The sequence below is a fragment of the Callorhinchus milii genome, unplaced genomic scaffold, assembly GCF_018977255.1.
Source record: "Callorhinchus milii isolate IMCB2004 unplaced genomic scaffold, IMCB_Cmil_1.0 Scaffold20, whole genome shotgun sequence".
Classification (NCBI taxonomy): Eukaryota; Metazoa; Chordata; class Chondrichthyes; order Chimaeriformes; family Callorhinchidae; genus Callorhinchus; species Callorhinchus milii.
In genome coordinates this window covers 4,260,267-4,284,102 of record NW_024704761.1, presented here as the reverse complement: position 1 = coordinate 4,284,102, position 23,836 = coordinate 4,260,267, and the positions used below count along the sequence as shown (strand labels likewise).

The window sequence follows — 23,836 nt, the reverse complement described above, 5'->3', positions numbered from 1 at the left end:
CAAGTTTTTACACTTGATCTCGTAGTAATGATAATATAATCCTTGAATTTGACACAGCACCTTGTCACGTCAATTCAAAGCGCTCCAAAGAATATGCCCGTAAAGTGAAACGCAAAATACTGCAGATGCTGGAAATCTGAAACAAAAACAGCCGTAAGCGCAGTCGAAGAGGAAGGTGTTCAGGCGGGACTTGAAAAAGGGGAGAGAGGTCAGAAGGACGTCTCAAAGTGCTTCGCGGGATTTACTGTGAAATGGAGTAACAGTGTATTTTGTAGCGAAAACTTTTGTCCCACAAACAGCCGTGGAGGGAGATGAGTGACCAGTTTTATTTTTTACATGATTGTAAGCCAGGACACCGAGAGAGAGAGAGAGAGAGAGAGAGAATAAACTCGCTTTTCCTTTTCGAATAGCGCTGTGGGATCTTTAACGCCCCCACCCGAACCGGGCAGAAGTCTGGGGACATCGGTCGAACGGTTCATCTGTAGAACAGCGCCTCCGACAACGCGAAATAACCCCCCCCCCACCCCCAGGGTTGCGACGGTGTTTGAGCCGAGACTATTTGATCCCAGTTGTAAAAGCTGCTTCCTTCCTTCCCTTCCCATGTCCTTCCTCTGCCAGACCAAACTCCGGAGCAGAACTTGCCCCTCGAGCCCTGCATCGAGCCTGGAGGGTTCGCTTTCTCTCTGAAGACATGGATGACCCTTATATGTGTGTGTGTGTGTGTCTGTGGGTATGTATGTGTGTGTTTGTGTGTAAGTATAGGTATGTGTGTGTGTAAGTATGTAAGTGTAGGTACGTATGTATGTGTGTGTGTGGGGGGTATGTATGTGTGTGTATGTATGTGTGTAAGTATGTAAGTGTAGGTATGTATGTATGTGTGTGTGTTTTTCTGTGTAAGTATGTAAGTGTAGGTATGTATGTGTGTGTGTGTAAGTATGTAAGTGTAGGTATGTATGTGTGTGTGTGTGTGGGGTAGTATGTACGTGGGTGGGTTGTTGTGTGTGTATCTGTGGGTATGTGTGTGCGTGTGTGTGTGTGTAAGTATGTAAGTGTAGGTACGTATGTATGTATGTGTGTGTGTGGGGGGTATGTATGTACGTGTGTGTGGGTATGTATGTGTGTGTATCTGTGGGTATGTGTGTGCGTGTGTCTGTGTGTAAGTATGTAAGTGTAGGTATGTATGTATGTATGTGTGTGTGTAAGCGACCACTGATCCGACACGTCAGACATCAATCACTGCTGAGTGAGTGTGTGTGTGAGTGTGTGAGTGAGTGGGGGGTGTATTTTATTGGTACCGCCCGCCTCCCCGGATATGCTGAGCAGAAGCAGCAGCAGCGACAGGAGTCCATGTTGTAACCGAGACCTGAGCCGCATCTCCCTTTTCCTCCCCCCCTCTCCCTCCCCCCCTCCCCCCCTCTCCCTCCCCCCCTCTCCCTCCCTCCCTCTCTCCAGGTAACAACGACAAAAAAAAATCCAACCTATAATTTCTGGTTTAGGAAACAGAACCCATGTTGTCTCTGTGTGTGTGGGAGAGAGAGAGAGCGCGGGAGAATGTAGCCAAATTGTAACCAAATGTTGCCAAACGTCACACACACACACACACACACACACAATCGAACGGATACATTGGAGCGAACTCCAGGCTCGCGCGCGGCCTCTTGCTGGAGGGGGGCGGGGCGGCGCTCTTCTCCGACTCCTGATTGGTCCCCGCGCCCGTCCGTCAACACCCGGGCTCGGCTAGGGGCCACGCCATTGGCGGAGCTGCCTGACCCCTCCCCCCCCCTTACGTCCCCGCCCGCCCGCACGTCGGTGTCCGTCACGGCGAGGGGGGCGGGGCCAGGCGCACGGGCCCCGCCCCCCCTGTCTCACGTGCTCCCGCCCTCGCACTGTGTGTGTGTGTGTGTGTGGGGAGGGGGGGAGTGGGGGGGAAGGAGCTGCTGCTACAAAGTATCCGGAGCCACAGCTCAGCGACTCAGGTCAGCGACCAGACTGTGGGCTGGACAGGGGGTGGGGGGGAGGGGGACAGAGTGTGTGACAGAGAGAGAGAGAGAGAGAGGGGGTGTGGGGGAGGGTGGGGTGTGGGGGGGGAGGGTGGGGTGTGGGGGGGGAGGGTGGGTGTGGGGGGGGGAGGGTGGGTGTGGGGGGGAGGAGAGAGAGACACTGTGTGTGGGGGGGTAGGAGACTAACTCTGTGTGTGTGTGTGTGTGTGTGTGTGAGGGGGCGAGAGAGGGGGAGACTAGACTGTGTGTGTGTGTGGGGGGGGGAGAGAGGGAGGTGGGGGGAGAAGAGAGAGAGAGAGGGAGGACATCTCCCCCTCCCTCCCCCCCTCCCTCCCTGTGACCCCCAGCAGTCTGACCCCCCCCCCCCCCCCCCTGTCAGTGAGGGCTGTGGCCTCCCATGACATTCACACATGGTGGGGGTGGGGGGTGTGTGTGTGTGTGTGGGGGGGGTTTTGCCTTCTAAACGCTCTCGTGTCTCATTGCCTTTAAAGCACGTGTCCGACTGCCCCGCATGGAGGGTGTGGGGGGGGAGGAGAGGGGAGGGGGGGGGAGAGGGGGGTCCAGATCTGCGCCTATTTTTTTTTGTGTGTGTGATTTATATTTCTCTCTCTCTCTCTCTCTCTCTCTATATATATATTTTTTTTAAAAAAAAAACCTCAGGAGCTTTAACAGCTTTAATATCTTTCCGAGAAGAAGCCAATGGCCTTCGGTGTACACTGTTGATCGAAATGGAGCAGTTATTTTTTTTTTGGTGCCCTTCATCCTGGTCTGATTCCTGGTGTGTGTGTGTGTGTGTGTGTGTGTGTTTAAAATAAAACGCATGTAGGCCACATCCAGCATCACACAACACACTGCAGCGCTTGCGGTGAGAGCCTGGGGTGGTTTTTATTTTATTTCATTCATATATATATATAATATATATATATATACTTCTGCAATCCTGTGCCGAGAGAGAGAGAGAGAGATAAGTGTGTGTGTGTGTGTAAGAGAGAGTCTGTCTGTGTCTGTGAACTGTTATTTTGGGGCTCTTGTTTTACCAAAAATATTATCTTTCAGGGCCTGAGACACCTCAGATCGCATGCTGATGCTCCTCAAAAAAATTATCATCCCCCCCCCCCCACCCCACCGCCGCCCGTCACCCACCGCCCATCGCCGCCCTCCCCTCCTCTCTCATTTCTGCTAAAGATGTCCTACTTACTCCCACGTAACCTCTCCGCCCTTTCCTGATTCTGTTACCTGCCCCCCCCCCCACCCCACTCCGCTCGGGTCCAAACCTCTGGGCCGTGAGAGAAAGAAGCTGTACGAATGTGATTTTGTTGTTGTTGGTGGTGGTGGCGGCGGCGGCGGTGGCGGTGGTGGTGGTGGTGGTGCGCGCGCGACCGTTGGCCAGAAGTTAATTTGTCTGGGGTGGACGTGACGCGGAAGCACTCGCGCCTCCGCCGAGGTTGGCTGACCGCTCCGGTCGTCCACCCTGACTGCGCGAGGGGGCACTGTTACACGAAGCCCCGCGCCCGCCCCCCCCCGCGCGCGCTCTCTCTCTCTCTACCTCTCTCGCTTTGCGAGCGCTCGAAGCTGGCGCTTGAAATGGTAGCAGCGGGACTCGTTCCCAACGAAAACATTGCAGCAGAGACGGCGACGGGTGGAGACTGAGCAGCGGGTGGCGAGGCTCGGGTGGCGAGGTTGGCTTTCAGACGGCTTTCGGAGAGCGATTGCGAGCGCGCGAGAGAGAGAGAGAGAGAGAGAGAAAGAAAGAGGGCGACACTGAGGGGTGGAGTTCCAGAGGGTTGGAGCGCGTTGGTTCAAGGCTCCCGAGAAGTTCCTGGAAAGCGTAGGGAGATCGAAGGGGGAAGGAAGAGCAGGTGACCACAGAGGTAGAGCGGTGCGGGGAGGCGAAGGATTTACAGGTGAAGGTTTTAAGGACATAGAGCTACTCACAAACCTTTGAATAGTGGAAACCTTTCTGTAACAGAGTTGACTGGCTGGAAGGATCAGTGATTTGGACGCAACTTGTGATCCCTTAGGGTAAGTCCAACTGAAAACCGTGGCTTTGTTTCCCCCGGTGGCAAAGACATCTAGTAATGGGGTGGACTGAAGTCAGCAAGGAGAGCACGGGGCTTGCGTAGGGGGTAATAATAGAGTAACCTTTGTAGTTAATGTTGGCCCTTGAGACGTCTCAAAGCGCTTCACAGACTATACTGTAAAGTGAATTGACTTGTGTTTTGCGGGCGAAATAGCCCAATGTGGCTTGAACGGCTAGCTCAGCTCCAAAAAGGCCCCGCTTGCCTCATATCCCCCCCCCCCCCCCCCCTCCCCCAAATCGCTCTCAGCCTCCCTGGCTATTTGCAGGACATCGCCGCGCGCAAATCGTCTGCTCGATTCACCCACAAAATACCCTGTGGCGCCCACTATTTAACAGTGCAGTATATCCTGTTGTTAAATGCTTTGAGATGTCTCGGTGACGTGATAAGGCGCTGTATCAGGTAAAAGGAATTCTTTATTATTATTATTACTTATTACTATTTGAATGTAACGCACCATAAGGAAGGTCTATGTCCTCAGCCCGTGGCTGGTGAATCATGCGACCTCCGTGAAGGCCACTCTGAGAACAATACCATTAGTCTCAGTGCTCCCTGCGCCAGGCGGAAAGGATTGGACATGTATTTTAGAGAGGGCTTTACAATGCTTTCAGTTTAATTGTCTGGAGCTGCTGGCGGTTGTGTCCTGGTATTTTATCTACCCTCCTCGTAGGTGGGGGGAGAGGGAGAGATAACAGGGTCTCTCCTTGGAGCTGGTGACATGCTTCCATGCTAGCGGTGGAATCCCAATGGCATATATAATAAATATATATATGTGTGTATGCAGTATTTTGCGATTGTGCTGCTGTTCTGTACAGGATGAGCTCGTGCAAAGTGGCATTATTTACGGCATTCATTTAAGGTCTCCGGATCACAACCCTGCGTGAGGGGCACCATATAAATGCAAGTGGTTGTTGTTATTTGCTGCTTTGGTCTCGTCACAAAAACTGGGGGTTGAACGTGACATTCCAAGATGCATAAAGATGGAGAGTAACACGGGCAGAGGCTCCAACCTCATCCCCTGTAAACTCGGAGCCACAACTCCTATCCTGACCTGGTTTCTGTCTCTCATCATCTTGGATTCCAGGGGTGATGGGGTGAGGAGTGTGGGGTGAAGTTAGGAGGTAGCGGGTCTCCTGCTTTTCCCAGTATAAATAAGTAAATCATCCCTGCTTTAGATACAGCACTATTATGTCAAAACAATAAGAACAAATTGGATTTAGCCAGCGCCTTTTACGCCGGGAGGACATTCCAAGGCGCTGGACAATGAGGGATTTGCACTTGAGTTGCGGGTTGAAATCAGAAACGCTTCAAAGCACTCCACAGGTAATTGCCGTCCGGTCTTTGTAATGGACGTGCTAAGGTCCTGCAAACCGCCTTTGAAGTGAACGAGCAATTTAGCTCATTGTCTAGGACGTTGGGAGAGGGAGAGACTCACTTCTCAGACTTAACCCGCAACCTCACATCTCGAGTTTAGAAGACACAAGACGAGCCAGCTGAGCTTCGCTCTGTCTCTAGCATCATCTGAACCTCCTTGTGTGTTATCACCTTGTTGCTTTTCTCCCCAGTGTCGTAGGGAAGGTAGGAATTGCTCAGCGAAAAAAGACCAAGGTCCATCTAGTTCGCCTTCTACCATCCTGGGTATCCTCCCGGGTGGCAGGGGATGTTAGGGTCAGGGAATCATCCCATTCAGTTCCTGTTAGCCCTGCAAGCCAAAGCCCTAATGGGTAGGGTGGTCCGAGCTGGACAAGCAGCGGGAAAGCTTGCCAGGCAGTGATATCAATGGCAAGCTATGCGGTTTTAACTGCTTAGACACACACTCTGGGGTCCCCAAGCCTTGGCTCACCATCCTGGCAGTGGCGTGCTGCAATAATGGAGGTGCAGCTGATGTTCCATCCAGGCTCTTGCTGTGCCTGTTACTGATTACGATATTATTGCTGTTCTGACGCATGCAACGTGCTTCAGATAGTTAATGGGCAATTGTTATGACTCAGGAATTACGCAACGATACCTCTCTTCCCCCCCAACCCCACCCCCCCCCAACACAATTGGTCATTCACCTCACGGCTGTTTGTGGGGCAACTCGGCCTCTGAGCTCACCTGCAGAATACACGGCTTTACAGAAAATCACATGCGTGAAGCGCTTCCTGTGTGAGAGACACCATGTGTACAACGTAAAGGATTATTAGTACGAGCAGATTATCTCCCCTAACCACAAGTCGAGGTTCCCAAACTGTGACTCAGTGAGTCCTGCTGCCGAATGAGAGAGAGAGAGAGAGAAGAGAATAATGCAAATGTTTGTTAAGTATTTTTTTCTTCCTTGCCACCCCCACAAAGATTCGAGCTACACAGTGTGGCCTGCCGCTGATTTCAGTCGTGGTTGAATTTCAGTCCACGTGTTCAAGGAGGTACATTAGGATTGGGTCATGTGGACTCACTAGACTTGCCTCGCCCCTGCAACCCTCAAGAGCACTGCAGTGAATCAGAAGCTCCTCACCTTGTGTGGTTCGGGATGCCGTGGGGCGACCGTTTGAAACAAAGCCACGACTGCCAATGAGCTGTTTTCAGGACGAGAGCCGAGACGGAAGAGAAATAAAAGGCGAAAACAGTTCCAGATTAGACTTGCGTTTGCTAGAGCGTCTCATCGCCTAGCGGAGCCACCTCGAGGCATTTCACAGGACATACTGTCGAGTGCTTTGGCTCCGTATTTTGTGGGCGAAACGCGGCAGCCGGTTGCACAGACTCTAGAACGAGACCAGTTGAACGAACGTCGAGACCGTAATAAATCTCCCATTTGATACAGCGCCCTTCACCCCGGGAGGACGTCTCGAAGTGACTCGCAAGACTTTGCTGCCAAGTGTAGTACTGTGCGTTTTGTAGCCGAACTTTCCACGTGTTATTATATCAGCGTAGCTGTCGGAATGGTGATTTCTCTTTTAGTCTTAAAAATAGGCGAGGCGTACATTTTTTTAAAAAAAACGTGGAACTTCAATCTTCTATGAACTCTCTTTGCAAAGCTATTTAAGAATTCCTCGCCTGGAAAATGGGTTATTGATTGTTTTGGGGGAAAAGAATGTCACAACTGAAGTTATTCTCTTGACGTTAAAAGCCATCTTATCAGTGGAAACACACAGACAGGCGTCCGACCGGTGAAACCTAAATCAGCAATAGAAATGGCAATTATTAATTGCGGATTTTATTTTACACTTCCAATAAGGAGAGGAGACGCATTTTATAATAATAACCATTGCATTTGATGTCGCGCCTTATCACGTCGTTGAGATGCTTCCAAGCGCTTCGCAGAACATACCGTAAAGTGAATTGACTGTATACTTTGTGGGGCGAAACCCGCAGCCAATTGCACACAGCAGCGTCCCGCAAACAGTCGTGGATTGAGTGACCAAATTATTGTTTTTTTTTTTTTTGGAAGGATTAGTACCTGGTGGAAAGTGGTCCACCGATTGATTCACATCTGGGTTCCTGCTGACCGCAACCTACCCACTACTTACTTAAGTAGAACTGGAACCGTTTTGTGCGGGGAGCAGGTTTTGTCTTCCTTACAACGCTCGTGACAATATTGCAGTGTTCGTGAAAATGGAGGTGCCATCTGGACCTATCTCTGCAGAAGGGAAGCAGCTGGTTGCATCTTAGGGAGCTCTGTGGAAAGAGCGCGTGTGTGTGTGTGTGTGCGCGCGTGTGTGTGTGTGAGCAGGTGGGTACGTTCGGTGACAGACGGTCAGGCAAGGTTCTTTTCTCTGCCGTTGCCCGCAAAGTGCTCACCTTGCGTCGGTATTACTCATCGGGGGCAAGAGCTCCCGCGGGTTAAGGTGCCGTTTGTCCCCGAGTCTGCGCGTTGCCTGGAAGGTAATGTTTTTCCCCCACTTCCCTCCCGCGTGCGTGTGTTTCAGTTATGCGCCATGCCTATAGTCGACAAGTTGAAAGAAGCCCTGAAGCCCGGACGGAAGGACTCCATAGACGAAGGCGACCTGAACAAACTGCTCGCGGCCTCAGCCAAGAAGGTCCTTCTTCAGAAGATCGAATTCGAACCGGCCACCAAGGGCTTCTCCTATCAGCTGGAAAACCTGAAGAGCAAGTATGTGATTCTGAACCCCAAGAGTGACGGGGCGACTGCCTGCCAGAACGCAGACGCTTGTAGCATCGCAAGTAAAAAGCAAGGTACGAACCCGCTGCATGCCGTTGCCTGTTCGCTTGTCGACCCCGGTCCGCTTTGACTGGTTTTAAACCGGCGAGGCTGAAACGGGTGCTTTTATTAATAATAATAATAAAAAAAACGACACGGTGACAGACTGGACCTTTGTCAGCCGCGCGACCCTGAGGCGCGGCTTTGAAGTTGCGTTTAAAAAAAAAAAAAGCAGCTGGCCGTTGAGATTCGCTCCCGAAGGAACGGAAACGCCGTTGGATTCACAGCGAGCGGTTGAAGAGTGGTTGAGTACCGAGTGCGCGAACCGGCCAACTGTACCTCTCACCGCCACGTGTCTTGTCGCCCTCGGGCTTGAACCATCAGACGCGTTCCTCTCCTGTGCCGTTAATCAGCCTTCGCGTAGAGCTTTGTGGGGGGGGGGGGCGGACACCAAAGCTAATAAACTAATCAATAGCGGATCTCCTGTACCTGGGAATAGCTGAAACTTCAGCTTTCGTCTGCTCTCGGAGCTCTCCCTTGATTTTACGTCCATATATAATCCTTGCATTGGGTATAGCATCGAGACGTCTCAAAGCGCTTCACAGAATGTATTGTGAAGTGGAGTGACTATATTTTGCAGGTGAACGTGTGTGTGTGTGTATATATATATATATTTAGATGCATTTACACAGATATCTCTTAACTTTCTCCCTTCCAGTTCACGATTTGAGCGGCAGCCCAGACGATGGCATCCCACCCCCACAGAAAGTGCTGTTCCCGATGGAGAAGTTGTCCCTCAAATGGGTACGGGTGTACAGAGTCGGAGCTGGACTCCATAACCTCGGGAACACATGTTTCCTGAACTCCACTATACAGTGTTTGACCTACACACCACCACTGGCTAATTACCTTCTCTCGAAAGAGCACAGTAAAACATGTAAGTACAATACTACGTTTGTAAAGTGGCTTTCATATAGGGCGGACGTCCCAAGGCACTGAACAGTCGGGGATTAAGACCCGAGTGGGGGGGGGGGCGCGGTTGGTGGTTGAGATCAGGGAGGGTGGAGGGCAGAGAGAGTAGGAGGGTGGCCAAAGGCTCGGTGGAAGAGGAGGGTCTTCAGGTGTGCATTGAAGGAGGTGAGGGAGGGAGCGAGGTGAAGGGAATGTGGGATGGAGTTCCAGAGGGTGGGGGCAGAGAGGCCGAAGGCCCGACTGCCGATGGTGGGGTGGGCCAGGCGGGGGACATGGAGCAAGCTGGAGCCTGCTGAGCAGAGAGAGAGCGGACCGGTTGATATGGGGTTAGCAGGTAGGAGGCGGGCAAGGCCATGAAGGGCTTTGGAGGCGAGGATGAGAATTTGGAACTCGATCCTCTGAGGGATGGGGAGCCCAGTGCAGTTGGGCGAGGATGGGTGCGATGGGGTCATGGACCCTGGTGCGGGAGAGGACACGAGCTGCAAAGTTCTGGATGATCTGCAGCTTGAGGAGAAAAAGAGTTGGGGAAGGCGTGTGCATAGTCGAGCCTGGTCGTAATGAAGACGTGTATGAGGGCATGTATGAGGAAGTATTTTACTCGCTACAAACTCCCATTTTGATTTTATTTCCTCCTCTTGACTCCAATGTAATAATAACATACAACAGTAATCCTTGCATTTGAGATAGCGCCTTATTACATCTTCGAGACGTCTCAAAGGGCTTCATAGAGTATTACTGTAAAGGGATTGACTGTATATTTTGTGGGCGAAACGCAGCAGCCGATCGCGCACAACAGTGTCCCACAAACAGTCGTGGATTGAGTGACCAAATTAGTATTATAATTACTTAGCCTTCAAAAGGGAAGTAGACAGGGATATGAGAGAGAAGGTTTCGAAGGGGTATGGGGATAGGGCAGGGGGATTGAAGCCATACCTTTGCTCTGTGAGCCAGTGCAGGTTTGATGGGCCATTTCTATACGGTAGATTTCTATGTTCTTCTATCATCATTTTTATTACCCCTTCCTGACCTTGAGGTTTCCTGAGGACACCTGTGCTGTCTTGGCTGAGATTTCGAGCTCAGCTCTGACTGGGACATCATAACCAAGAGCTTTTTTGCTGCTCTGCATTGCTCACCCGCTGCTCGACTAAACAGCCTGGGCCATCCTCAGGCAGAGGATCGCTGCTGAACGTTTGAATTTATCAAATTGTGTAACGCTTCCTCTCCTGGCACACGGCAGAAGGGGTAGCTTTTTTTTTTTTGACACGTTTAACTATGGATTTGCAAATTAATTGAAGCCAATGGTCCCACCCGTGGGAGCCCGTACAGTAATCACTGCACGGAACACTTGTAGAAACGACAGTGCTGGCGATTGGGAAGGTCTTTTGCTGGTTAGCTTTCTCGTGAGCGACTCGTGAGGCATTCGTACAATGCCGTTCACTTCGGGAGGACATCCCAAGGCGTTGCGACATTAATCCATCCTTTACCTGAGAAGGAATTGTGTCAGTGGCTGTCTGGGATGCACTCGGGAATCCATCCGGGTGTGCGAACAGACCTCGAGTTGAGAGTTTAGCGAGATAATTAATTTCATTCACATACACATAAATATATATATATTCTCCCTTCCTCTGTAAGCTTCTATGACCTTGTTCCCTTTTACCCTGCAGTCTGCCCCCATTAATCACCATTAGGAGGCCATCTTTAGGGCTTTATGGGTCAACAGCCTGAAATAAACTATTGGAATTTCCGTTAAGTAAAAGCACCGGCTGCAGCGAAACACCAGAACTTAATTGCATCGTCCGTAGAAACTGAATGCAACGCACGTTCAACCTGGCTCAGTTGGTAACCCTCCCACCTCTCGAGCCAGAAGGTTTGGGTTCAAGACCCACGTCGGGACTTTGACCTCACACAAGGCTAGGCTGATACTCCTGTGCAATGCTGGGGGGGGGGGTGGCCCTGCATTATCGGAGGTGCCGTCTTTCAGTCTGCCTGTTCGGGTGGCCGTTAAAAGATCCCGTGGCGCCATTCGAAAAGCGAAGGGGAGCCTCTGCCAGTGTGTTCGCCGACGATCCGCCAAACACTGTATATATGTTTAAAAAAATCATCCCATCACTCTGTGGCTGTTCATGGGACATTGCTGGTTGCAAATTGGCTGCTACGTTTGGCTACAAGATACAGAAGGACTCCACTTCACAGTATTTCCTGCGAAACGCTTCGAGAATGTCCTCCTGAAATGCAATAATATTATTTTTAATCCAGTTCATGTTGCCACGGAAGAACTGGAGCTTTAGGCTGGAGCTTGGGGGTGGGGGGAGTGGAACGTGGCTCGTTGACATGAGCAGGTCTTGACTCGTGGCCCACTTGCAATCATTTTGCTTTGTTTCTTTGTGCTCGACTCTTTTCAGGTCCACAAACTGGATTTTGCATGATCTGCATCATGCAGAACCATTTGATACAGGCCTTTGCCAACTGTGGGAATGCCATCAAGCCCCTCTCCTTCATCCGGGAACTGAAAAGTAAGTGAGCTTTGATCACCGTCAGCTAAAGCCGTGGCGGTAAGAATGGTAATCATAGACACGCGGGTTGTTTTGCCGAACGAGACCTGTTGTGACTCTTACTCCCGACTTGTTGTGACTTGTAGTTTCACAGCATAACTGCCTTCCTAATAGGGGCTGTACCGGGGAGTATGGATTTTAACTTGCGGCGTTGGGCTAGTGTGTGTCTGTGAGAGAGCTGTAGGCAGGTTTGCACTGGCCTGAGAGATTCCGAGTCCAAAGTTTCCAGCTCCTGTTGGGTGGGGGGGGTGGAAGAAGAGTGGGAGAGGCGATAGCACGTTATCAAGATGCCCCCAACATTCTTGTGTACGAGGCTGTTGGTATGACATATTTGCAATCTTATTTCTATTGAGACCCGCTTTGAATTGTATTTACTTTAGCTCATGAATCGTTCCGAAATGCACGTTCCCTTTGAGCTCCTCGACGTAAGATGTGCTGAAGTGATCCAGTCTCCCTCTTGAGCTCCTCCTGCAGAATTGCTTGTCCATTTGGGCACGTTCTACTGTCCAGTCTGCACTTTTCTACTACTAGGTTATTGGGTTTCTAGTATTAGCGATGGTTAATATTGGTCTAGTTTCGCTGTGCACCTTACCTGTACATCACAGTCACGGCCGTTCTGCCCAACTTGTTCGTGCCGTGCTCGAAGCTGTGATATCGGTTCGTTCCGCCTTTGCGAGCGCCCAGTTAGTGAACTTGTACCGTTCCTAATTTCAGAAATCGCGAGGCATTTTCGCTTTGGAAACCAAGAGGACGCACACGAGTTTCTGAGATACACAATTGACGCTATGCAGAAGGCCTGTCTGAACGGTTACACTAAGTAGGTTTTATGAATTGTTTTTGCCTCGTAAATGTGGCGGGCGGGCGGGCCCGTGGACCTGTGGTCGGTTTCAGCTTTCTGCGCGCTTAAGACGGCCAACTTCTGGATCAGTATGTGGCCAGAGGCGACGGTTGCAGGAAGTGACACCCCTGGCAATCCCACGGCCAGGAATTTGGGCATTTATTTAGGGCAGGAAGCCAGGAGTTGATATTGCTGCGGCCGTTTTGGCTTCATGTGCAGTTCTAACTGGGGGAGGGTGGAGGGTTGCAGTAGTTTCTTTTCCCCCTCCATCTCATGTCGCAGCGCATGATCTAACCCAGATCTAACCCGTTTCAGTAATGAACTGTAGAAATAAATTGTTGCACTTTCAGTGTGAAGAGTGTCCGGAGCAGTTTGTGTGGGAGTGCTGCTTTTTCGTACCTGCAAATTATTACTGTTCGGAATATAAATATGTAAGGGGTGTTGTATTATTTATAACGTGTGGGCGTGACGTCGCTCCCGATTGCAGGTGCAAAATAATGCCTGGAATAATGTGCGGTCACTTACCTAAATCTTTTCGGTTTTGCTCGAAAGGCTGGATCGACAATCTCAAGCTACTTCACTGGTCCATCAGATCTTTGGGGGCTACCTAAGGTCACGGGGTAAGCAGAATGGAAAGTCGTTACGTGCTCAACAAACCAGTCGCTATTTGAGTCGTCTCTGTCGCAGAGAGAAACGCTGTGATACTATAATAATACTGTAATAACTCATGTTATTTGTTGCGCAACGTGCTTTTGACGTTTTTCCCCCATTGATAAATGCACCGCCACTTGTACACTTCAGGGTGACCATTGGGTTTATGTAACTGGGTTCATCTTAATCACAGGAGGGAATGATTAGCCTCACTTGGGGGGGGGATGGAGGATTGCAGTAGTTTTCCCCTCCGGCCCCATCTTACTGTTGCAGCACGTAATCTAACCTAGAAACTCAAAAAGACGCGTACAGTCTTAACGTGCGATTTAAAGAACGATAAAGAGACCGTGGGAGGAGGCGAGGATGAAGGATTGAAGCAATTGTTGTACTTTTTGGGGTCTTATTCCTACTTTTTCTTCTCTTTTTCCCCCCCCGCACCCCAACCCCGCCTACGCCAGTTAAGTGTTCTGTGTGTAAAAGTGTATCCGACACGTATGATCCTTATTTGGACATCGCTCTTGAAATAAGGGTAAGTACGGGGGGAGCTTTTCACCGTTATAAACCGGTTTGCTAAAGTGGTTGGGAATCGGGCGTCGATATTGCACGCGGTGGGGAAATTTGCAGCGTGGGACAGAACTGCGGCTTAAAACAAAATTACAGACAAATACGTTGTATTCATTTTCTTTCGTATTACTATTTTGTTCTGATTCTCCTCCGAATCTCTTGCAGCAAGCGCCCAATATCGTCCGTGCTCTCGAGCTCTTCGTGAAGCCCGATATCCTCAGCGGGGAGAACGCTTACATGTGTGCAAAGTAAGCGCGACTCACAAACAGTTGGCGTTCGTGGGGTGTTTTTTTTTTGTTTTAACGCGGTGCCCTTCGCGTACGGTCACGTCTCGGGAGATCGCTGCCGTTTTGTCCGGTCGCTGTGTTGAGTTCTGGGACCTTTTTCCCCCCCCCACCCCACAACCCCCCACCCGCCCTCGGCCAACCGTGTCATTCCCCAAGGAAGGTCAACTCGTGATGTGTGGATGGAGGGAGGGAGTGGGTGGAGGGAGGGAGGGAGGGAGGGGAGAGCTGTGCAACTTACCTCAATACCTCGTCACAACTGCTCGCTGGGAGAAAATATTCTCTTCTCGCCGCAAAATGTCGCCCGCGAAGAAGCCAATGTTGTCGCCGATGGAAATAACTACAATCTCAGCCATTTTAGGTGCAAGAAGAAGGTCCCGGCAACCAAACGCTTCTCCATCCATCGGGCCTCCAACGTGCTGACCCTGTCCCTCAAGCGCTTTGCGAACTTCAGCGGTGGCAAAATCACAAAGGTAAAAAAAAAAAAAATAAGACTGTTTCACTGCTCTTTATTAAAGATTCGGCCGCTTAAATTACGTTTAATTTAACCTGATTTACTAAGCGAGCACGTGTTCGCCTCACTGCGTGGATTGATGGTGTGTTTTCGATGGTCTTTTGTTTCAATAGGACGTTGGCTATCCCGAACACCTGAACATTCGGCCCTACATGTCCCAACCTAATGGGGAGCCGGTTACCTACGGGCTGTACGCGGTGCTGGTTCACTCGGGCTACAGTTGTCATGCTGGCCACTACTACTGTTACGTCAAGGTGAGGAAGGTCACTCACTGACTGGACGCTTAAACCATTTCCGTCCGCGAGTGTAAAGGTTGCGATTTCCAATGGGAGTCCCGTAGCATAATTGACTGTGTATTTTGCGCAATATACAGGCAATTCACTTCACAGTATATCCCGTGAGGCGCTTTGAGACGTCTCAATGACATGATAAGGCCCTATATCAAATGCAAGTATTATTATTATTATGACCCAATCAGAGAATGTGCTTTGATGGACGGGGAGTGTGCAACAAAAACAAAAGCAAGGTGTGTGCAAGTAAAGTTAAAATTGAAACCCGTCTTATTTCCATCCAGGCCAGCAACGGGCAATGGTATCAAATGAACGATTCGATGGTCCACTTCAGCAATATCAAGGTGGTGTTGAACCAGCAAGCTTACGTGCTTTTCTACATAAGGTAGGCATTCGGTCACCGCTGAGGTTAACCGGTCGCGTGTTCTTTTTGGGAGGTTTTTGGAATATGCAGAGAGGCGGCTTCCAGCGTTAATTTGGTGACTGATGTCCGTTGTGAGCCTGCAGCTGTTGCGAGGCACCATTTGAGAGCTATTGAGGGTTGAAGCCGGTTTTGTTATCTCTGACGCAGGACGTCGAACGCCAAGGGCAGCGTGGACGGCGGCGTGTCGAAACCGAATTCCGTGCAGCCGGGGGCCAAACCCAGCAACGGGACTCCCCTGCTGAAGAAACCGACGCTGAACGGATTCCTGGGATCTCCTCAGAGGCTGAAGGTGAGCTGCCGTAACAGCTGTTTGGCTTCCTTCTCCGCTGCTCTGCCCATCAGATTCGTGTGAGGAGTGGACCACTGAGCAACAACACACGTAATCACACGTGTACAGCGACTTTCGCGACGGGAGGAAGTCCCAAGGCGCCGAAAGCGATCACGCTCTGGCCTCTTGAGTCAGAAAGTTGTGGGTTAAGGCTTGTTGGAGCTTTAGGCTGACACCGTTGCAGTGCTGGGATGAGACCTTAAGCCGTGGTCTCGTCTGTGCCTGTTCAAGTGGACGCTGAAGATCCTTTGGCACTATTCGATAAGAGAAGGGAATTTCTTCTCTCTCTCTCTTTTGGTGTCCCAGCCGACAACCCCCACCCCACCTGATAAACTTGGTCATTCGCTCCGTGGCTGCTCGTGGGGCAATGCTGTGCGCGAATGGCAGCCGCATTTATACGCAAAATACTCAGTCACTGCACTTCACAGTATATCCTGCTTTGGGATGTCTTCCTCACGTGGAAGACGCTATCGCAAATAATAATAACAATAATCGTTACGTTTGATAAAAGGTCTCCCTCGTTTGGGAGGGCCATCTCAAGAGTTCTTCGCGGCTTCGCTGGAAAGCGTAGCGACTGTGGGAAAGTGTAGTGACCGTTTACGTGGGGGAGAGCGTGACTCGGTTCGTTAGAATAGAATCGTGCATCTAAAGCACGGCCCGCTGGGTGAGTGGCGTCGGTTTTAAGTAACCGCTTTGAATCTCTGCCGCGCAGAAACTGGAGTCTCCTCAAGCCAAGCTGCTCGCCGGGGGAGTTGGGGTGCCCGTCCCTAGAAACAGCTCCAACCAGTCGCCCAAACTCCCGGCCAAACTTGCGTCCACGCCCACCTTCATCGACGAGTCGTTGAAGAAGATTAAGAAATCGTTACCTCAGCTGCAGCCGAAATCTTCTCAGGGTCAGAGTCAGGGTCAGACGGTCAACGGGTGCGGAAGTGGCAGCAGGACATCATCGACCGGAGACAGCGCCAAGCCGACTACGCCAGAGAGCAAGGGTCTGCCCGCATCTACCTCATCCAAGTCCTTGTCGGCGGCCGGCACTGGCGGGCAGGAGCAGAAAGGGAAGGAAGAGGCCTCGAGCAGGTCGAAGGGCACCAGCACCCCCAAGCACTGCGTGAACGGCAACAGCGTGGCCAAGAACGGGCTGAGCAGCCACTCCGAACCGGAGGAATCCGACTCCGACTCCCAATCCCAGGCGCACAGCTCGGCCACGGAGAGGACTGAGAGCGGAGCCGAGGAGCAGGCCCTGGCCAAGATCAAGCCCCAGCTCCTAGCCCAAGAGCAGTCCAGCACCATGTCCCCTCCTCCGGCCAAGAGGCTCGCCCTGTCGGCCAAAAAGGTGGGTGAGGGTGTGCGGTAGGGGGGAAAACGCAGCAGTTTGTTAACGTGGCTCGAGTTAGCGGGTATTAATTGAGCTCCTTTTGTCATTGATTTTTTAAAAAATTATATATATATATATATGAATAATAAAAAGAAATGTTTGCGAATTAACGTCTGATCAGGGTGGCCATTTTTGTCTGTAACGGACATGTCAATGGACTTCCGGTGCCTGCCGGTGGATCTCCCTCAAGTTGACGCGGGCATTTTCTAGCCACGAAACTCGCTTGACTCGCTCTTTGCTGGAACGGGAGAGTTCGTGGTTTCGAAAACGCCACAGATCTTGTGCCGAGTTCACCCGAACAGCGTAAAACGGGGGGGTGGGGGGCGGGGGACTAAATATTTGGACCGGTTTATCCATTCCCCGCTCAGAAACGTAAAAAAAATATTAAAAATAAAGCGTCGCTCTCTAAAAGAATTGATGTCTGGGGTTTTTTTTTCTTTGTTTTGGTTTCCTGAATACTGTAACTGTGTTTGATTTTAAACGTTAGTTTTTTTTTACTGTAAACACTTGGTTTCCTTGTCTTTGTGAATTTTTTCCAAACCTTGTTTCTTCGGCTGTCTAACCATGCAAACTCTCTGATTCTTCTTTGCCATACCCTCTTTTTATGTTTTTTCTTTGTTTTCACGGATACTTTTTTTAGACCACCAAGTTTTTATTTATGTCAATAACTGCAGGCCACCTACAGCTGGAAAGCGACAGAAAGTGACCCTCACTTCCCATCACTCTCATCATCAGATATTCACGCCCGCAAAGCAAAATTAGTGAAAAAAGACCACATATTCGCTTCTCCTGCAGACAAAACTAGGTAAGGGCGGGCGGGGTGGGGGGGGGGGGGGGGCGAGAGAAAGAAATGTGTCAGCCTGGCGCGGTGGGTAGCGCTCTCGCCTCTCGAGTCGAAAGGTTTATGGGTTCAAGCCCCCGCATCGGGACTTGAACACGCATGGTCTCAAGCTGTCGCTCCAATGCAGCGCTGTGTGTGGGGGGGTGGGTGGGAGGGTGTTGCATTGTCGAGGCCTATGCCTTTCCCCCTCCCAACATCGGTGCTAACCCCCAGAGCTCGGTCGGGTGCTAATCCCCTGTCCATCCAGCGCCTCGGGACGCCCTCCCGATGCAAAAGATGCCCTCCTCGTAAGTGCGAGGAGTTGTTGTGGCGGTGGTTCTGGTTGCTGCTGCTGTTGTTGTTGTTGTTAGCGTGCGTGAATCGGCCGAGCAAATGCAGAGTCACTGCCTTTAGCGCTACCATCCCGTCCTCCTGGCGCATGAGGGCGGCCGCAGCGAACGCCGGTGGATTGTCTTGTTTAGTTTGTTTCTCCTTTTCGCTCCAGGACTATCCCGCCTGCTCCAACAAAAGTGCAGATTCCTCACCGCACCGGATCCATTTCGCCATCCAAAGTCACCAAAAAATCCCCCCGAGCGCCTGCTTCCCTCGAGCCACGCGTGGCCATCACCGTCACCACCATCGCGCCCCCCCCCACTGCTGCCGCTGAGACGTGCGCGGCGCCCGCTCCTCCGACGGCGGACGGCAGAACTACCTCACCGGGGCACTGCGCCCCCCCGGCTTCGCCCGGCAGATTCCCCGGCAAGGGCTGCGCTCCTGGAGCTCGGTCGCCGGACGGGGGCACTCGCTCGGGTCCCGAGATAAAGAGGAGCAAGAAGAAGAAAACCGACGGCAAGAGAAAGCAGCGATGGAGAGAGCAGCCCGACTCCGAGGTGGGGGGGGGTCTCATCGGCCCCGAATCGCCCCAGAGCCGCGGCCAGGCCCAGCCCCGGGGCAAGAAGAAGCAGAAGCGACCGAGGGTCGAGGAGGAGGAGGAGGTTGGTGGCGTTGACTCTGCCCCGATGCAGGTTAGTTCGTGGCAAGGAAGCCCCTCTCCCTCCGTATCTGGTGGCGTCCCCGAGTGCTGGCACTGGGCTTTCGGGTGGGGGTGGTGGGCTAGGTGGGGTGGGATGGGGGAGGAGGGGGGGTAACTCAATGTGTCTTGTACATTCTCCCAATTTGCGCGCACCCAACAATCACCACCACCAGTTTGATTGCATCCGGTCACTACATTTAGTTCTGCGACGGCTTGAGCCCCGTCGGGCTCCGCGTGTATTGCGTCTGAAGCACCTCGGGACGTCCTCCTGACGTGAGAGGCGCAGGACAAATGTAAGTTGTCGCCGTTGTCGAGCATTCCGATCATCTGCCGCAATCCCATCGTGCTTCCCCACGGCTTTTCAAGGAGAAGTGGGGAGGTGGGGGGGGGGAGGTCAAGCTTAAAGTGTCGCTCGCATCATCGTAACCAAAGGAGCAAACGATGGGGCGTTTGGGGTACAATTACATTACGTATCAATACAGTGAGTGCCTTTCGTATCTCAAGTGCTCAACCCCCACTGGCTGAGCGCTCGAGCTGGGGGTAGGAACCCAAAGCAGGTTGACGCGCTCTGTCTCTCTCTCTCTCTCTGTGTGGGCTTTTAAATCCCCCTAAAACCGGGATGTGATGTCGCCGCGCAGGGAGAAATCAACGGGAACCACCCGCTGGCAGAGACCACGTCCTCGGTGAAACTGAAGAGGAAGAAGAAGAAAAAGAAACAAAGGAAAAATCTCACAGAGGAGGAGGAGGAGGAGGACGAAGAGGGTGATCACTGTGCTGAGGCTGCATTGGAAATGTACGTGCACGCGCGCGCGCGTGTGTGGGTGAACGTTTAGCCACCAGTCTCCTCCCCACCATCTCTGGGATGCTACCCCACATGAAGGGCACTGCATAACTAACTGCAAGTTGTTGTTGTTACGTCCCTCAGACCTTCTTCCCCGCACCCTCCCACCACCCTCACCTCACTTCATTCCCAGGCCTGGCTCCCGGTTAGCTTTGCAAAGCGCTTTGAGCCCCTCCACCCTCCCGACGTGAAAGGGCGCTACACAAATGTCGCTCCCACCTCTTTCCCACCTCAACCATCGCCTCCCCCCCCCCCCCCCCGCCAAACCCACCTGCCCCTTTGCTGCTCCCAACACTTCAGCTCACTTCAAAGTGTTTTCCCGGGCTGTATTTTAATGATTTGTCACGTGTGTGTTTGCACCGTGCAGTCGCAATCACTCGGGGAGGGACGAACCAGAAGTTCAAAGGCCCGAAGAGCTGGACCGCGGGGAGAGCAGTCACGAGGAGAAGGCAATCAAGAGGAGAGAGAAGAAATGCAGGAAACGAAAGCGGAGCCTAAGTTTAGATGAAAGTCCAAGCTCTGTTGTGCTCCTGCCTGTTAAAGCAGGTACAAGCTGGCGCTTCACAAGCTTGTGTCGTTAAACATTCTTCTGGGAGAGTTTTTTTTGTGAAGGGGGGGGTTGGGGAGGGGATCCTGGCAAATTTAACTTCCAAGCACACGTCTTCCGCTTCTGATTTATTCGGGTTAACCCGCTCGTCGAAGCTCTTTATTAAGACTGTGCCTCCGTTCTAATTGCGCACAGACCGGCTGCTGCGTTCGCCCGCGAAGCACGCAGACGCTGCACTTTGCAATAATAATAATAATAATCCTTGCATTTGATATAGCGCTTTTCACGTCGGGAGGACGTCCCAAAGCGCTTCGCAGAACACACTGTAAAGTGAATTGACTGTATATTTGTGGGCGAACGCGGCAGCCAATTGCGCACAGCAATGTCCCACAAACAGTCGTGGATTGAAAATGACCAATTTATTATTGTTTTTGGTTTTGGAGGGATTGTTATTAGGCTCTGTGTGGAGTAAGGAAACTTGCCCAAGGTTTCGCCCTCTGCCTGGAATTGAACTCAGGTCTCTCGCTTGCAAAGCGAGTGCTCAACCACTCAACCAATGTATCCCGTGAAGCGCTTTGGGACGTGTCGTCCCAGCCTGACGGGCGCGATGACAAATTGTCGGGATCGGTATTATGCTTTAAGCGCTCTGAGACTCTACCCTGCATGAAGGGGGGGGGGCGTGTTCGTATAAATGCAAGTTGTTGTAACAGTTGTGTTGAGCCCCAGCCAATCCGGTCGGTCTCGGAGATGTTATGCCTCTTAAGTGCGCTTTGTGTGTCTATGCTATTGAGTGAACGAATGCATTTTTTTTTACTGTATTTCAGTTCCGGTCATCAAGTGGGACAGCCAAGTGAGGGACGGGTACAGACGTCCAGCCAACCTGCCTGAGGAAGACGAGGCTGGCTCCAAACCGGATCTAGAACCAGTCGCAACCTTAGCCTGGGATGGGAAGAAGGAGTCCAGTGTAGTGCAGGAACTCCTGAAACATTCCAACGACACAGCATACGGAACCCAAGGTGGGTCACAAACCATCCTCGGTTTATTTTTGGACTGAAAGGTCAAATCGACGTGCGTGGGACGTCGCTGTGCACAAATCTCGGCTACCGCGTTCACCTACCACAAAAACGTAGTCACTGTACTGCACAGAAAGCCCTGAGAAGCGCTTCACATATGAACAGGAATAGGCCATTCAGCCCCTCGAGCCTGGGTCTGCCATTCTACTAGACCATGGCCGATCTGTAACTCAACTCCATTTACCCGCCTTTGCTCCATATCCCTGGATACCATTGAGGTATATTGCCGCGAGGTGTCGCTGTGTCGAATCCAAAGGTTATTATTATATCGTTTGTTTATTTATGAATGATGTTTCGCCCACAAAATATCCACTCAATTGACTTTAGTGTATTCTGCAAAGTGCTTTGAGACACCTCGACGGCCTGATAAGGCGCCGTTTCAAATGCAAGGATTATTATTGTTATGCACGCAAGAGTCCAGTGGTATTCCTTCCACTCCCCCTCACTTTTGTTTCGTTTCGTTGCGTTAAGTCTTGACGTGGAATGGGGACGTGTCAGCCGTCAGGCAAAATGCAATAGACGATGCAGAGCAAGCGAAGAGCAACTGTGTGATCGATGATTGGGATGAATATTTTGACCTGGGGAAGGTAAGAGCTTCAACCGGTTTGAAATGAAATTTGTTCCGTCGTTGTCTGGTGAATGAACCATTTTTCTTTCTTTTTTTTTAAAAGAAAGATTCCCGCTGCTGCGTGCTTTTTACTTTTAACGGGAATGCGGGGGAAGAGAAAGCCTCTTGTTTTATCCTACAGAACCATATTTTTGGAGGATTGAGACCTTTGATAGGTCTCCAGGAAATATTTAAATCGCCCGATTTCCGTATTAAACCTGCCGAAAAATACCGCCACTGCACACTTCACAGTAAAACCCTGCGAAGCGCTTTGAGACGTCTCGACAGCTTGCCACGTGTGCTGTATCGAGTGCAAGGATTTATTATCATAACAGCAACAACAAAATTACATTTGTAAAGCGCCTTTCGCGTCAGGAGGACTTCCCAAGGCGCTGAGCAGTCGGCAATCAAAGTGCAGCAGGATTTAGATCTGATTTCAAAATCTAGGCTGTTTGGTGACTTAATAGCAAATTTGGGTTAAAAACTGGCAGGAAACTTGCAAGTCGAGTAGATTTCCTGAGTGTGTTAAGTGCTTCGAGATATCCTTCTACGTGAAAGACCGCCATATAAACACTCGTTGTTCATTTTATAACTGGCCTGTAATTGTACATCGTAAAGTGCAGCTCCTGTTAACTGTCCTGTTAACAAACACGGTGTCTGTGCGCGCATTAGGTCAAGAAAATGAAAAAGTTCAAGCGAGACAGGAGAAGAAACTTCAACGCTTTCCAGAAGATGCAGAACAGAAGGAATTTTTGGTCCACCACTCCCTCGGGGAAGTTTGGCTTCGGTTTCAGATTCTGAAATGTGAGTGTCGGCACCTCGTAACGCTGCGCTTGAGCTACGATCAGAGAATGATTAGCTGTCTTTAGACTGGCTCGGTTGGTATCACTCTCACCGCCAATCCCCCCCCCCGCCACCCCCCAACACACACCCAGAGTCAGAAACTTGTGGGTTCAAAAACCCACACCGGACGTTGAGTAGTCTCGGCTTGCGCTCCAGTGCCGCTATCTGAAAAGAGAATTATAGTTCCTGGCCAACAATCCCTGAGCTCACGTCAGTCGTTCACTTTGTGGCTGTGTGCGAGATGTCGCTGAGCGCCAAATTGGCTGCCGTGTTCGCCTACTCCCACAGTCGCTCGGTTTTACAGTAATAATAATAATAATAATAATACAGTATATCCTACAAAGCGCTTGGAGACGTCTCAGCGACGTGGTGAGGTGCTGTAGCCATTGCGAAGATTATGATGATGAACGATCGGTGTGGCTTCCGGGAACGTGTCATGGTCTCGGCGCTGTTTTCTCTTGCAGGACTTAAGTGGATTGTCGACGTTAGCCAAGTATCTTCAGAGGAAGCGGGAGAGAGGACCAGAACAGACCTGTGTTGAAGCGAGTGCAATGGTTTTTCGTCGCGATTGTGAACGGTTGCGATGGGACCGCGCGGCAGTCCGGGGATTAACTGCGAACCCAGGGCGCCGGCGGCAGACACGCACTTGCTTTAACGGAGACGCGGGAACAGGGAAACTGACCGTGAGCTTCAGCTTCAGCAACCGAAGACTGGGTTTGGATGAAAAGACTGAAATCCTACAAAGAGAGAGAGAGAGAGCGATGGATGGGGCGGGTGAGGGAGTGGTGGGTGGGGGGGGTGGGAAGCAACAAATGGGTAGGGAATTCTACAGAAATTCGCCGACTCGTGTGTCGAGGTTGATTCCTGGTGGATTCAACAAAAACCCGAACGGTTGACTTGCAGCAGTGAGGGGCGCTTCTACAGCTCTGGTTGGGCCAAGAGACCGGATCTCCTTTTCGTCGCCATTTGCGCGACAGAGAGAAAGACGAGGGCGTTTGGTGCCAGGGGTTGGGGCGTGAGGGGGAGGGGGTGCGTTTTTGAGCGGCCGGTTGCGAAGCCGTCAT

The 23,836-nt window shown here is 51.3% G+C and overlaps 1 protein-coding gene across 4 annotated transcripts; it reads left to right on the top strand.

The window, feature by feature from the left end:
- Positions 1 to 1,900: 1,900 nt before the first annotated feature.
- usp36 (ubiquitin specific peptidase 36) lies at positions 1,901 to 23,536 on the top strand. Of its 4 annotated transcripts, none has more exons than XM_042342297.1 (22): positions 1,901 to 1,976; positions 3,970 to 4,022; positions 7,984 to 8,251; positions 8,935 to 9,153; positions 11,591 to 11,701; positions 12,455 to 12,557; positions 13,131 to 13,198; positions 13,688 to 13,758; positions 13,959 to 14,041; positions 14,439 to 14,550; positions 14,705 to 14,845; positions 15,166 to 15,266; positions 15,453 to 15,594; positions 16,346 to 16,966; positions 17,683 to 17,813; positions 18,334 to 18,823; positions 19,500 to 19,654; positions 20,070 to 20,248; positions 21,074 to 21,265; positions 21,794 to 21,909; positions 22,602 to 22,733; positions 23,237 to 23,536. In XM_042342297.1, exons 3-21 carry the CDS (start codon positions 7,993 to 7,995, stop codon positions 22,728 to 22,730), a joined length of 3,423 nt encoding a protein of 1,140 aa, XP_042198231.1. In that variant the 5' UTR covers positions 1,901 to 1,976; positions 3,970 to 4,022; positions 7,984 to 7,992; the 3' UTR covers positions 22,731 to 22,733; positions 23,237 to 23,536. The 4 variants fall into 4 exon arrangements, with proteins under 4 accessions (XP_042198231.1, XP_042198229.1, XP_042198230.1 ...); XM_042342295.1 differs by having other exon boundaries at positions 18,334 to 18,853; XM_042342296.1 differs by lacking the exon at positions 3,970 to 4,022 and having other exon boundaries at positions 18,334 to 18,853.
- The last annotated feature ends 300 nt before the right edge of the window (positions 23,537 to 23,836 follow it).

What these genes read in the sequence shown, in the direction of transcription:
- usp36 (XM_042342296.1), top strand. Translation starts at nt 7,993, where the DNA reads ATGCCTATAGTCGACAAGTTGAAAGAAGCCCTGAAGCCCGGACGGAAG. An exon ending in GCTCCTGCCTGTTAAAGCAG is followed by an intron (nt 20,249 to 21,073) that starts GTACAAGCTGGC and finishes ACTGTATTTCAG; the next exon opens with TTCCGGTCATCAAGTGGGAC. An exon ending in AATATTTTGACCTGGGGAAG is followed by an intron (nt 21,910 to 22,601) that starts GTAAGAGCTTCA and finishes TGCGCGCATTAG; the next exon opens with GTCAAGAAAATGAAAAAGTT.